This window comes from Molossus molossus, unplaced genomic scaffold, assembly GCF_014108415.1.
Source record: "Molossus molossus isolate mMolMol1 unplaced genomic scaffold, mMolMol1.p scaffold_m16_p_11, whole genome shotgun sequence".
Lineage (NCBI taxonomy): Eukaryota > Metazoa > Chordata > Mammalia > Chiroptera > Molossidae > Molossus > Molossus molossus.
Window position 1 is genome coordinate 49,727,008 of NW_023425346.1, and position 15,536 is coordinate 49,742,543.

General features: G+C 38.2%; 1 protein-coding gene across 2 annotated transcripts in view; it reads right to left on the minus strand.

The window, feature by feature from the left end:
* ABCB11 (ATP binding cassette subfamily B member 11) overlaps window positions 1–15,536 on the minus strand; it is a 73,058-nt gene that overhangs the window by 10,106 nt on the left and 47,416 nt on the right. For both annotated transcript variants that reach the window (XM_036254511.1, XM_036254510.1), the window contains exons 18-22: window positions 9,731–9,895; window positions 6,575–6,679; window positions 6,328–6,489; window positions 1,837–2,040; window positions 278–519 (exon numbers count right to left, since the gene is read on the minus strand). In XM_036254511.1, coding sequence (XP_036110404.1) covers window positions 278–519; window positions 1,837–2,040; window positions 6,328–6,489; window positions 6,575–6,679; window positions 9,731–9,895 — 878 coding nt within the window. The remainder of the gene's footprint in view (window positions 1–277; window positions 520–1,836; window positions 2,041–6,327; window positions 6,490–6,574; window positions 6,680–9,730; window positions 9,896–15,536) is intronic.

Consider the following 15,536-nt stretch of genomic DNA (forward strand, 5'->3'; position numbering starts at 1 on the left):
GAGACGTGAGAAGGGCTTGCACACCAGGGCTTGCTCTCTTTGTTGCCCTTGGAACTCTGAGACCATATTGCAAAGAAAAGGAGCTGGCCTCCTGGAGTGGCCCTGTGGAGACAGATGCCTGACTGAGCTGACCCAGTCCAGAAGAACCACCCGAGAATCCAAAGAATCTTGAGAAATAATAAATCCCAGCCATTTAAGACACCAAGTTTGGGATGGTTTGTTAAGCAGCAAAAGCTAACTTATAGAACCAAGCTATTTCTCTCAGAATGTTGCTCACCTGAACACATAGCTGAAATGGAGCCCCTCATTGTAGATTAAGTAGCCTCCATATCTGTAGGAAGCAGAATTAGCAACAAACACAACACATTGGGAAAAACCAAAGCAGAATCCATAGACATTTGCTTTTCGAATGGCTGTCTTGAATGGCTTCACCAGCTCCCTCTCAAATGCTTCAATAAACTGCCTCTCCTTTCCAATTCCAGCAATAGTGCGGATATTACTGAGGGCTTCGCTTGTAATCTGAAGAATGAAAAAGAGTCTTAGGAATGAAAGAGCAGAAATAATGACTTTCGTGACCTTTCATCTGCTATATGAATTAGAATTAAATCTAGTGTAAATGGCAGAATGCACTACACATCAGAGACAAAACCATCATCTGGGAACATATCAAAGTTGCTGGACATCAACTCAACTGGACCATGAGACATTCTGCCATTTGAACTCAAGTTCTGCTTCATACCAACATCGCTTTGTGGCCTCCACTTGTTGTGGAAGGCAGGGAGAGGGGAGATATACACATGGTTATCTTCGAGAGCTTTTTAGCGTCTTTGTTAATTCACTTAAAATGTCTAACTTAGTATCTTTAGATGTCTCCTGAGACAAAAAGTTATTTAATAATATAAATTTAATGTTTTAGCTTCTATTTTCTTAAAAACTTAATCTGACCAAATATTATTTAAAATAAATTAACATTAAGTATAAAGTTTATCTTTGGGTCTATACTCTCACTTTGTTTCAATCCACACTCTAGGGTAAATAACCACTGTTTCTGAATTAGGGTCCTGTCCTAAAAAAAGACACAAAGGTGGACTGCTTTCCACCACTGGCATACAAAATCCTTTTGGCTTCTGCCTGCTTCGGCAGTGTTCACATTCTCCCTCTTAAAAGAGAAAAAACCTAGATTACGGTCAATCTGTTGAAAGAGTGCGGGTGTGCACATGTGTCTGTGCATGATTTCTTATACCTAATAAATGTCCGTGCCGCCATCCCCTCATTTGCCCCTGAAAACCAGATATTAATTAGAACATACTTTTAAAAATGCATGACTAAACTCTAAGTGTAATTGAAATCTAAGCTGTAGCTCACGGTTCTACTTAGGAAAGACACTTACCACAAGCCTAACAGACACTAACGTGTGGAAATTAAAAGTGTGTGCATTAAAAAGATGACAACTCCTCTCCGTGTGGGGAGCCTGACCTGGGGAAACCACTGAGCTAAAAAAACTGAACAGATGGAAAACTGAACAATCTGCTCTTGCAAATGAGAATACATCAAATTGGGATATGGGAAAAAATAACTCTTTGAGAGGGAATTGAACATGTAACCAAACTGCACACGCCCCAGTGGTCCACACCTTTTTACACTCTGTATCAGAGCTTCACTGTCACAGCCTCTGGGCACGGGCACATGGGCAAAGGGCCAGTGGGAGGTTGCTAACCACAAAAGTTTGTAGGCGAACAGCTTCCTCAGTCTCTTTGTACTACACACTCATTCTTAATAGTTTACGTGACAGTCACTCAGCCATAATTGGTCTAAAAAGCAGGACTGTAACATTACCTGCCCCGCCTTCTCCAGAGCCTGCTTGTCTTGAGAGGCAAATCCCGTCAACATTCTGGTCTGTATAGCTCCCGATAAAGCCAGAAAAGGGAGGAAACACACTATGACCAGGCTTAGCTTCCAGCTAAAGAAGAAGGCAATGATCATGGCCACAGTGACGTTAGTTAAGGAATTGACCATCATCCCGATTTGGGAGCCGGCAGCCTGCAAACCAAAAGCAATCAAGCAACCTCAGACACACAGTCTCTTTTACCAAATACCGTTATGTGAAAAGGCTCCTTTATACCAAGAATATAGTTTTTAAAAAAATTTTTATGATAAAAAATATATAACATGTTTGTTATTTTAGTCATTCATAAGTGTACAATTCAATGGAATTAAATACATTCACAGTGTTGTGTAACCATCACCATCATCTATTCCCAAAACTTTTTCATCATCTTCAACAAAAAGTCTGTACTCATTAAATAAGAACCCCCATGCCTCCCTCTCCCAAGAGAATCAAATCAGAATCAAGAAGAAAATCTCCCCAACAACTTCAATGTCATTTTCTGTCTTTATGAATTTGCCTTTTCTACATACCACACGTAAGTGAAATTATACAATATCTTCCTGTGTCTAGCTTATTTTACTAAGCATAATGCTTTCAAGACCTATTTGTGTTGTGGCATGCATCAGAATTTTATTTCTTTTTCTAATTGAAGTACAGTTAAGATGCAACATTATATTAGTTTCAGGGGTACAACACAGTGAATTAACATTTAAATATCTTAAGAAATAATCACCATGATAAGTCTAGTAACCTTCTACCTGTCACCATCCAAAGTTATTACAGTGTTATTGATTATATTCCCTGTGCTGCACATTATATCCCTGTGACTTACTTATTTTATCACTGGAAGTTTATACCTCTTAATTCTCTTCACCTATTTCACCCATCTGTCTACCTCCTTCCTCTCTGGCAACCATCAGTTTGTTTTCTGTATCTGTGAGTCTGTTTGTGTTTTGTTTTGTTTTGTTTGTTCACTGGTTTTGTCTTTTAGATCTCACATATAAGTGAAATCATACAGTATTTGTCTTTGACTTATTTCACTCAGCATAATACACTCTAGGTCCATTTATGTTGTTGCAAATGGCAGTGTTTCATTCTTTTTATGGCTGAGTAGTATTCCACTGTATATACGTATTATATCTTCTTTATCTATTCATCTGTTGATGAACATTTAGGTTGTTTCCATATCTTGGCTATTGTAAATAATGCTGCAATTAAAGGGTGCATGTATCTTTTCAAATTAGTGTTTTCATTTTCTTTGGATAAATACCCAAAAGTGGAATTGCTGAATCATTCCTTTTAAAGCTGAATGATATTCCATTGTACATATAGACCACACTTTGTTTATCTATTTATCTGTTGATAAACACTTGGGTGTTTTTACCTTTTGGCCATAATAAATAATTCTTCTATTAATATTGATGTATAAATATTTATTTGTGTCCCTGCTTTCAATTATTTTGGATATATACCTAAGAGTGGAATTACTGGGTTATATGGTAGCTCTATGTTTAAAAAGGTAGGTTCTTTTAAATAATGGGCTCCCCTAATGCATTTGAAGGCTGATTTAATAAAAGTTTATTTTATTCCCAGCTCCTCGAGAACTCATCTATTGACTGATCTCATTTCATGGCTGGCAGAGCTAGAGTAGGCCGTGTGAGATTAATTCAGCCCTAAGCATGGGCTGCATGTCTATCAGGTATCTATGCACTTGGCTTCCTTGAAAATACCCAGGCATTGGGCTTGTGATAATATGATTTATTATTCAGTGAAGACTGATGCTTGCTCTATAATTACTATTTTGAAATTCATACAAGACTCTTAAAATACACCACTTTGATTTGCACTAAAGTTAGCCTGCTCATTGGTACAAAGCTACATACAGACATAATATATAGCTGTTTAGTCAACACAGATAAACAAAATGGATTCAGTCTCAATATATGCAGATATCTGACCACTGTGGTAATTATTATTTATACTAGTCAAAAGTATTCAATAATTCCAAGTCTTCATTTTACTTTCAGCTATGCAAATATGACCAAAGGTTGGTGCCTTCTGTGTAGAAGATACATGGGTGGGTACAAGTACAGGACTGCTTATCAAAATTGAAAAGATTTGAGCATTATTTAAGACAAAGAAAATACAACAACCAAAAGTAAGCTATTAGGTAACCATAGGTGCTATTCAAGAATAATCTGCAGCTTCATGCTGTATTGAAGACTCAAACAGAATATGAACTCTGTGGTCAAAAAATTCCCATATGTTGGCATTAACTCTTTTGAAGACAGGAGTAAAATCTAAATTAAGAATGTCTTACTTGGCCTGGCCCGTGTGGCTCAGTGGTTGAGTGTGGACCCATGCACCAAGAGGTCGCCAGTTCAATTCCCAGTCAGGGCACATGCCCAGGTTGTGGGTCAAATTCCCAGTTGGGGGCATGCAGGAGGCGGCCAACTGATGTTCTCTCTCATCAATATTTCCAACTCTCTCTCCCTCTCCCTTCCTATCCCTCTAAAATCAATAAAGAAAATATTTTTTTCAGTAATGTAGCCAAAGACACTCTATCTCTCTATCTCTCTATCTCCCTATCTATTATCTATCTATCTATCTATCTATCTATCTATCTATCTATCTATCTATCATCTATCTATCTATCCAAAAAAGGATCATACTCTACTTATTACTTTGTATTTTGATTTTTTCCACTTAGTATAACATAACCATCCCTCCAGATCATTATATATGGCACTTTTAAAAATAGCTACCTAATATTCTTTAGTATGATTATATCATAATTTATTCAACTATTTTCCTATTGGAAGATATTTAAGTAGTTTTCAAGGAATTTGATTAAAATTTTGGTCAATACAAAAAATATCTTTGAATGCACATAGTCACACAATAGGAGAGAATTTACTATGCATAAATTTTGGTCAGTTGGTTTACCTACCTGATTACTCTCTAAAAAATGTTGAAAGAATTTATACTCTGATCAATATAATATGCCAGTTTCTTCTGGTCCTCACAAATATAGGAAGTTATAATTCATGACAGTTTTACTGAGTTGATAGGTGCAAAATGACATCTTATTGTTTTATTAGTGTGGCTCAATTAGTGAAGTTGAACAATGCTTCACTTGTTAATTACCTTTTACATTTCTTTTTGGGGGTCAGGGAATTTCCTGTCCATATACCTATTTTTAACCTTTTTTATTAATCCATTTATGTTCTCTTATCAATTTTAGAAGTACTACACATATTAGAGGAACAAGATAGAAAGATATATTAATATAGCTATAAATCTTGCTAAAAACTAAAGAGTCTTGTTTGTATGCTTCTCTTAGTAACTTTTAGTACCTCCACAAAGCAATCTGTGAGCGAGTGAATATGTGTATGCGTGTTTAATCAGAATCAAAATGAAATTTTTGAAAGAGAAAATTATTGTGCAGAGATCTGCCTTACCAGATGATAAAAACTCATTATAAAGTTATAATAATTAAAACACGAGGGTTCTGGCACAGAATAAATAAAATTGATCAACAAAATAGAATAGAGATTCCCCATATAGTAGTTCTAAGTGTATATCGAAAGTTGATATTATTCACAACAGGCAGGAGAATTTTCAATCAATAGAAATGGAATCTATATTAAATACTTTTGGACCATTTTCTATTCATCTTGAAGGGGGGAAAAAAAGCCAAATTTCTACCTTACACCAATATTAAAATAAATTTGACCAGGTTAAGTATTCTCAGTTTAAAAATATATTAGAAAATCTCTTAAAAATCTTTTTTTTAAAAAAAGTATAGGTAAATTTTTGTGAGACGATTAGATGCTACCCTCTGATTTCTAGTGAGAGTGAATAACCTTTCAGAGCTCCTTGCAGACTGAAAGACACAAAAGTAGAAAAAATTGTGGTTTGTGTATTTAACCTAAGTTCCAGAGTAAGGTGAACTAGGCGCTAGAATACTCTGGGTAAGAGAGCGAAATTGGTATAGACTTTCTCTAAGCAGTAAGACAATGCACATTAAACCTTTAAAAATGATTATACTTTGAGTATAATCCAATGATTACACTTTGAGAACAAAAGAAAAATGAAGGATGTGCTAAGCTAAGGAGGCTTCTTCCCACACACTCTTTGCTTCCCCCTCGGGGGGTTGCTATTCAGTCCTGTGGAATCTGGGTCTTTGAGCCTAAAAATGTTCTAAGAGTCTCAGAAAAATCCTTCTTAATTACGAGACTCAGAGGAAATGCAAAACCCCAACATATCTGACTCATACTGTAACACTGATTCTGGGCACTGCCTGTTTCTTAGATTTGGAAATGCTGGGAAATGAGGCTCTGAGCAGCTCAATCCTGCGAGGTCCCGTGATTGCCCAAAGGCTCAAACTCCAGTTACTTCATGCCCAGTACACAACCCCCACCCTGCCCATAGCTTACCCCTTGAACTTGGGAAGCATCTGTAGCAAGCCTTGTTGTCAGTGCTCCAGGGCTATTTCTGAGGTCATCAAACCAGCCGATATCTTGGCCTAATATTGCTCTGAAACCAAATTTCCGTAGCCTTTTTGTGAGGAGTTCTCCAGCTTTAGCAAAAGTGTATCCCTAAAACATGAGAGTCTTTAGTGATATGTTAATGTGAAAAAGAGGGAAACAGCTAAATCACTTATTTAGAAATAAAATGTCTTACCTGCAGAAATTGAGTGCAAAGGGATACACAGCCCATTGCTACAAAAAGCAGGCACACGGCGTGGATCTGGGACCTTTGTTCTTCTTTATCAGGAAGTGAAAAAGTCTTTGCAAGACAGTAAGCAAGGAAGTAACTTTATTATTACAAACAATAGCAAAAGTAAATTTCTTTTAGAAATTCTCTTAAACATCGAGTTAAAAATGAATTCACTTTAAACATACTAGTAATTAAGTCAAAGTGTACTTGAATTCCCTGTGGGGAAGTAAGCCTGGAGCGTGAAAACCAATGGTTATGACTTACAGAATTTTTGTCTTGTTTCTTTGCTTGATGTAGGCAATTGTGTTGGTTTTCTTTCTTTTTTTTTTTTTTTATCCTCACCCGAGGACATTTTTCCATCTTTTGCACAGATAGAGTAGGAGGGAGAGAGAGGAAGAGAGAGAAACATAGATGTGAAAGGGACACATCGAGTGGCTGCCACCCGCACGACCAACCAGAGCCGGGGACAAACTGCAACCGAGGTACATGCCCTTAGTGGGAATTGAACCCGGGTCTCTCCGGACCGCAGGCCGATGCTCTAACCGCTGAGCCAAACCGGCCAGGGCTGGTTTTCTTTTGATATGATGAAAAATAAGATGAAATGCCTCAACTCCTTTATGTAATAAGGCAAAGAAAAGGAAGGAAGGAAGGAAGGAAGGAAGGAAGGAAGGAAGGAAGGAAGGAAGGAAGGGAGGGAGGGAGGGAGGGAGGGAGGGAGGGAGGGAGGGAGGGAGGGAGGAAGGAAGGGAGGGAGGGAGGGAGGAAAGAAGGGAGGAAGAGATGGAGGGAGGGAGGGAAGAAGGAAATAAGAATTTGAGAATGTTATCTGGGACAAAACTCAAATTTTTATGACCTCTGCCTTTTTTCAATAATAGATGCAATATAGATGATGTTCCCACTCAGGTACATTGACTGTCATTAATTGTATAGATTATATATCCAAGTAACAGCATCATTAAGAAAGCAACTGGCTATCAAGGAATTGACTGAAATTGGTTTAGGAGAGAAAAAGTTTCCATCTATCTGAGGGTGAAGTTGTTGCCTCTACACCACCAGAAACTGGAAACACTCCTTCAAAAAACCACAAAAATTGTGAGTGGGTATTCTTAGCCTATAATAAGTAGTAAACTGTACTCAGAAGTAACTATATTATAAACTTACACACATACACTCAAGTGATGAATTGGGGACCAAGCTATTGCAATAAGAAGATGGAGAGGACAGCTGTATATTCTGATGACATTGCCCTGCAGTGTAAGGGGTTTTATAGGTACAACAAAACCTTCCTAAGTCAGACTACATGAGAGTTCAGGGGAAAAAGTATACCTTATAAAGCTCAAAGGGAACTGTTTATTCAATAAATATTTATTGAGTGTTTGCCATACGTAAAAGAAATCTCCTGAAAACAATGTATACTACTCCATTAACAGATCCTTTTTTTCCCCAAGCCAAAGTGTCCCATTCTATCACAAATTCCAAAGTGGGAGGAAGAGTTTCAGATTAATGAGATTTACTGACTCAGTGAGGCACATTTTCTTGCCCCATAGAGCAGATGGGGAAACTGAGGTTCATTAAGGAGAAGCCACTTGCCCAAGTGCATACGGAGAGTACAGAGTAAAGACCTGTCTATTTTCTTCATAGATTCGAAACTCCATAAGGAAGATACTAGAACTGATACTGCATTTCCAAGTTCCTAGCACCGTGTCTAGGACAGATAACAAATATCTGTTGAGTGAACAAAAATTTCTATTATTTTAGGATATTGTACTTAGTAGACATTAGGGAACATAAATGAATGATTTAAAATGTTTTCAGCATAAAGGTGTTACATAACCAGTACTTCAATTCACCAGAGTGAATTTCCACTCTCTGAAATGAACATGATTCTCTCACTTACCACAGGGGGGCAGTGTGAAAACCGAAGCTTTGGGACTCTCCCTATACACTTCACTTAATTTTGTTTGTGGACTATTTGGGTCTTTCTGTACAACTGATGCCTGTGGGACATTTTTTCTGGGCAGGACCTCTACTAGAGAAACAGAGAAAGAGAGAGAGAGAGAGAGAGAGAGAGAGAGAGAGAGAGAGAGAGAGAGAGAGAGAGAGAACTAAAACTTAGGACTCTTACTAAGTTCTGACTGTGTGGTGTGCTCACAAATCCTTTAGACTAGACTTCCGAAAGGCTGCGTTCTAGTCCCGGTCCCACCACCTAATGCCTACATTACCTGGAACAGAAAGTGAATCAAGTTCTCTAGATTCTAGGTTTGCCTTCCTATTGACCTCACAAGACTGTGTGTGTGTGTGTGTGTGTGTGTGTGTGTGTGCGCATAAATTCCAACTAAGAAAACTTGATACATTTTGATAAATAATTTTGCAGGGATAAGGTTTTAGTAGAACCTGACTCTATAGTCACACTGCTTGGATTTGAATCTTAGATCCACATCCTAAGTTCTCTGTGCCTTGGTTTACTCCTTTGTGAGATGGGAATGATAAGAATACCTACCACAGATGGTGATTAGGAGAGTTTATTGAGCTTTTTTATAGAAAGTGTATAGACGGTGTCTAATTAATGTTGGTAGTTATTTTTTTTTATTATAGCAATGAAGCCAGATGGAGAATATCAGAACTTCTAGAAAGTGAAAAATTGAAATACATTTCATCTTTTCCCATTTCTAATTTACTTCTCTCTTCTTTTCCCATTTTCTCTCTACCTCCCAATTTCAATGATACATTCAGCAGAAAAGCAGAGCATTATACAATCTACCATAATACCTGCTGTTATAAGTAAAACTTGGTGCCTCAGCTGTTCAGCAGGATCAAAATAGCCCTACAAGCCTTCTGCAGTGCTCCACGACCTGACTGCATTCGGATTTGGTTGCATGTAGGTAAACCGCCCTCTTCGAACACTCAGTGTGCAGCCTTAGTGCAGCTCTTACGGACTCCACGACTACATGGGTGTCCTGCCAGCCCACAGGACAGTGCTTAGCTTCTCTTGAGGCATTTCTAATTCTTTAGAGATGACAAAAAAAACTAAACACACTAAAGAGCCAACCTATCAAACATGACAATTGGTGGAAGAACGAAAGGTGAGGAGATGAAAGCGAGTCCAGCTTGTTTACTTACCCCAAGAATCTGGCTGAATAAAAAGGCATAGAGGGGTGTGACTGCCCCATTGACTGCTGCACCCACAGACCCCACCACCATGTAGGGCCATTCTGGAGCGCTGAGTTTCAGAATCCTCCTAACTGGGGCAGGTTCAATTTCTTCTTCCGCAGGGAGGTTCTTGTCCTTGAGGGGAGAGAGGGTTTGACTAATCATCCAAATGTACACACGGATGCTTTTTCACATACTTCCCTTTTTTATACAGCAGAACCTTGGGCATTCACAGACATAAGAGTCATGGTTTGATTGGTTATGAGTGACCGCAAAGATCTAGAAGATGTGATTTGTGATCTTGTGAGGAATGGTCCTGAGACCTGCCGTCCTGGAAGGAGGGAGCCTGGAGGACCTACTCCTCTGGAAGGGAGTTCACAGTTCTCACTTCACAACTGCATATGTACGAACTCTTGGGGAGTAATACATATGTTGGATCTTTGAAAAAAATAGACCCCCAGTTTTTAAAAAATTGTGTTATAGTTTGCAGACTTGTGAAATTTTCCACGTCTTCCATAAATGTCAAAGCTCCTAAGGTAAGCCAGTGTATTTTAAATGAGGTAAAATAATTTTTAAAATTTGTGAAGTGATGTTAACAGTTATCATTTACATGTTTTCTGTAAGGTTTTCCTTAATTGGTGCCCAAAAGTAAAGTGTAATCTATTTGGATTTCTAAATTTCACATTTTCTTCACAAGAAGTGAAAATCATTTTACTATTTCCCTACTCTGATCTATTTATTTGCCATTAAAGTGTTAGAGGTAGCAAATTTTTATCTTCTTAAAGGCAAATACTATATTCAGAACCTCATTTTTACCATCTTTTTTCCTTGCTATAGATATGACTCAGTGTCTTGTCATAGGCCATTTATTCAAACACTTTAAAATTTATTGCTCACTTTATTTGAGAAAGAATTTTAGGTGGCTTATATAGACTTATAATAATTTTTTTATGTTTTCCATTAAAATATACTAAAAATATCTATAGCAAATTGAATATAAAACTATTAATTAGTGTTCTCTTTCATGAACATGTAATTACCCCAAAAGGGTCAGGAAAAGACAAGAGCAAGGAACTTCAAATGCTTTCCTTTTGCTTACAAAATTGATAACCATATTATGAATCCAATTTAAATAAAAGCCTGTGTCATGTCTACATCATTATCACTGCAAGCCAGACAGGTGGAGGGCGGCAGCTCGCTGGGGATGGATGCTACTGCCTTCATTTCCAGTTCTCTCTTCGCCTGTCCTCCACATTTGCACTTGTCATTACTACTCACTCACACAGTGAACCCTTCTGGTCAATGATTTTATTTCTGACAACTTACTAACTCTAGGAATCAATGCCAGAGAGGAAGAAAGGGGGAGAGGAGAGCTGAGTGGAACAAGGGTAGAAAGAGCGGGGTTCTTGGATGAGCCAGCAGTGGGATATATCACCCAATGCTTCAGCTCTTCGGGTCTCAGTTACCTAATCCTCAAAATGAGAGAGTTGGACTTAGTTGTTCTGAGGAGACAGTCCTCTATAGGTCTCTCGTGTTTCTGCACATCTTGTGAACAGAAGCACTGATTGCCTTTGTTCAGACTATTTTTTTAAGGATGTCTGTATAGCAAATAGCCTTCTTTGGAGGACACAGATGGCGTCTCCACCCCAAGAAAAGGGCAGGTGTGCTTACTGCTCACTGTAAGAGTCGGGCTCCTTAAGCCTGAGATTCCTCTCCTGTGGTATACCTCCCTTCGTTTACTGGTGTCATCTGGCCCTCTGCACCACAGACCAGGCTTCCCAGGTCAGGAGCTGAGACCTCCCTTGCTTTCATGATGTCCCATGAAAAAGGCCATTTGCCATAGTGATGCAAACTCTCAATGCCCTTGGAGCTTGACACAATTTAGCTTATGGAAAGTGAGGGTTGGACTAGGGAACCAGTGAGGTAAATGCTGTACTCTGGCTACCACTATTGCTGTGACAAAATCTTTTGACTCTGACTCAGGGCTGTCGTGTATCCTGCCGGCATCCATGATATTGTGTCAGTCTAACTTGATAACTTGCAATAGAGCAAAATAGCAGACCCTTTACAGTTCTCAGCATGGCTGGTGTGCAGATCTGCATGCACGCCAGACTCCTGTGGATCTATGATTAAATATATCAGCTCCTGGGGCCCGTCACCAGAAATTCTAATTTAGTAAGCCTAAGTATGAGTCTGTTTTAAAAATTACTCCTCTCTTAACTCTGGTGATAAAGCCCATTTTGTGAGATCCTCAGTGGTACTGTTTATAATCTCCAAGACCCCTCCCAGCACTAATGTCTGGGATTCCATGATTATACATTATGTGAGTATCAGCTAGAACATTAAACTCCAACATTTTCTGCAACCTCCTCCCCACAGAATGGTCCACACGTGACCTTACATGACAGAAATGTCTCTGGCCTTCTCTAACCCTAAACAACACTATGTAAAACATTTATAAGCAATATGAAGTGAATGTTCCTCGTAGCTCTCATTCCAAGATAAACTAACAAGCAGCAAATTTTAATTAATTTGAATACTTTTCTTTTGTCCACTTTCACTAAAAGTTTGATTTTAAAGAAAACTGACCCTAACCCCCCAAAAAAAGATGTGGCTATGAAGACTGAATGATGCAAAAGCTAGAAAATCTGCCCCTGAGTAATTGACTTTTGATTCACTTTAATTTGACAATGCTAAAAGCACAGTAGGAGAATAAAATAAAACAAAATATAATTAAGGTCACTATGTACAGATTGTTCTTCTCTGATTTTGTAAAGCTGACAACAAATTTACTCATCCAAAGAAAGCTAAAGATGAATTAAGATGAATAAATGAAAGATGAATAAATTCGTGGCAAAGCAGTAACTCAAAGAGATAAAATAATAAAAATGTGTTTCCTTGCTGCAGAGTTCCTGCATCTATTGTATCAATGTCAAGTTGCATGGTGCTCATTGGTTTATCATATGTAAAGAAGTAACCTGCCAACAAGGAGAAGGACAGTGGCTCTCATTCATCCTTGCATCCCTAACACAATACCTGGCACATAATAAACATGCAATTAATGTTTATTAGATGAAAGAATGAATGAAGCTTTTATGCCCATGGTGCTTACATGCAACAAAACATTTATTTTAAAAAATATATACTGTTTGCTCACCTACTATGTTGATGGTTAAATACTAGACCCAGGGCTTTTCCCAGTTTCCTTCTTTCCATCTCCTAGTATAGATTAGGCGAAAATATAACTTCCTACTTAAATTTTATGTCGTTCTGTCTACACTTTGTTACGCTGGTTTCTGCAGGACAAATCACGGGGGTCTTCTGCCTCGATGTTGACTTTAAGTTTTGATGATTAGAAATGGTAACTATGACAAAGAAGCAGAGATTCTTCAAATGAATTGATCCTAATAGTAATTTTTATGGATCCTGTCTCTGTTGTACATTTTAACCAAATTACTAAACCCTATCCTATAAGGTAGCTATGATGCAGTGATGGGTTTCTAATATTTGACACTTCAGGGGAACAGGATTTCACAACCCCGAAATATATCTTTTTGGCGTGAGGATTATTTTAGGCTATTTTAAGAAACAAAAGATTCAGGAATAGCTTTCTATTTCCCCCTTAACTGCCTAAAAGAATGTAGGTGGACGGCCTGTCCCAGGAAGGGAGCTATATCATCAGAGACAAGTACAAAGAATATGAGCTGGGTTTGGAGACAGGGGAATTCGGCAGGGCCTGCTTGTTCAAAATTCCCCCTGTGTCCCTTTGTCTCTGCACAGCCCAGCAAACATTTGCTTTTCTTATCTCCCTGCGAACTTCTTCCTGACCTTTGAAGGCCCAGACCCCTAATCACTTTTCTTCAGCTCTGGATGACAGATAAGCCTCACTTGTCTGACTGTCTTTGGGCCTCATATTCTTACAGAGCCCCTACGGGTCAATTTAATTCTTAGACAAAGCCCAAAGAGCCAAGAGGGGTAGGGAGAATTTTTTCCCCTCTCCAACAAGCTTGACTTGATTTCATATATACAGGGGTGAGCAAAGGTAGATTTACAGCTGTGAGTATGGAAAGACACAGTTCATTCTCGTAGTATTGTTATTTATTATTGCATTATTTATTATTATTAACCAACTTTTGCCCACCCCTGTATTCTACCTTGTCTTCTAGTTTCCCTGAAAGAGATGCCTAAATATCAGAGACGGAAACCTCCAGCTTGCAGGTTTCCCCTAATCCTAAACTGAATTTATCAGCATGAACATAAGATCAGAACCATTTCTGGGAGCCAAAAGTGCGGCTTGGAGAGGGAGGAGAAATGGGCTGTAGTCCAGCTCGGTTCCCAGCCAACTACAAACCTTGAGTCAGACACACCACTTAGAGTTTGGAAACACAGACTTAGGAAGCTCTCTCTTCTAAGTTTTCAGTCAAAACTCTAAGAGACTACAAGGTGGAGATAACTTCTTCATGTAATTAAACCTTTTGCACTGCAACATAAGAGAATATTTCCCAGTTAACAGAAGATAAGGTCAGAGCTTCTACATCAAAATGGGAAAAGGAGAATTTCACCAGTGCTTGGGTTTGCAGAATTTAGTTAACTATTAAAATATTTTAAAATTTACTTGGAATTAGAATAACCCAAATATTTAAGATACTTTAAAATTTACTGGGATTAGAAATTTCATAAATTAACATGTATTAACCCTAATTTCACTGTTTTTTTCTTTAAACAACTTAACTTTTTGAATCTGAAAGACTCTTGCCTGGTTGGTGTGGCTCAGTGGTTGAGCACTGACCCGTGCGCCAGGAGGTTGCGGCTTTAATTCCCAGTCAGGGCACATGCCCAGGCAGTGGGGGGCATGCAGGAGGCAGCAGATGGATGTTTCTCTCTCAATATATATTTTTCTCTCTTTCTCTCAAAATAAAAATAAAAATACATTAAAAATACATAAATACATCTAAAAGACTCATATAATTATCATACAAGCAAGCAGTAGTAATAGAAGCATTAAGATCTTTTCCCTTTGGAGCTTCAGCAAAATCACATGGTTTCCCTGGCATTTTCTTCCTCCTTCTTTTCTCTCCCTGAACGAGAGAGAAAATCTAAAGGGGCTCTTTTGAAAATTATACTGGTTAACATTGAATCAAGTTTAATCGTTCCATTCTCGTTGACAATGCTAATGACTACACTAGTATATGGAGCATTTTTTATATCTCTAAAACTAATCTCTATACTTGATTTGTTTCCTTTTGTTTCAGTGACTCCCTCCTGAGTTTTCCCTGCATCATCAGAACTCCATGGGAATCTGTCTCCCAGGCATCTGATTGTTTTCTGCAGCTACGCTGAGCCATCTACCAGCTTCAACAATAACAACAGCAAAATCAGATTTTCTTTTTCTGCTTCCTAACTCATCTGCTTTTATTGTTTATGCTTACCCAGAAACTAGAAAGAAAACATAAAAATGCAAAAATTAAATATGATTGGTGCTGCTATGTTTGAAATTTCAATGTCATGTTTGGTTCTTTTCTCCCTGAAGGCTCTATTAAAAGCCTTACCTAATGTTTCTTGTAGTTATTAGTGGAAGCACCATGCATGTAAAGAAAATACCCGTTTCTTGAACTAGAAGAGGATTTGTGTCCTTATGGTAAAGCACAGCAAGAAGTATGCCAGCTAAATGTTCTCTCTCACTGGGATTCATCTTGCTACTCCAAAAAAAAAAAAAGTTCATCTATGAAATGTACTTAAAACAACTCCATTAGATAGTGGAACCTCTATCTATTCA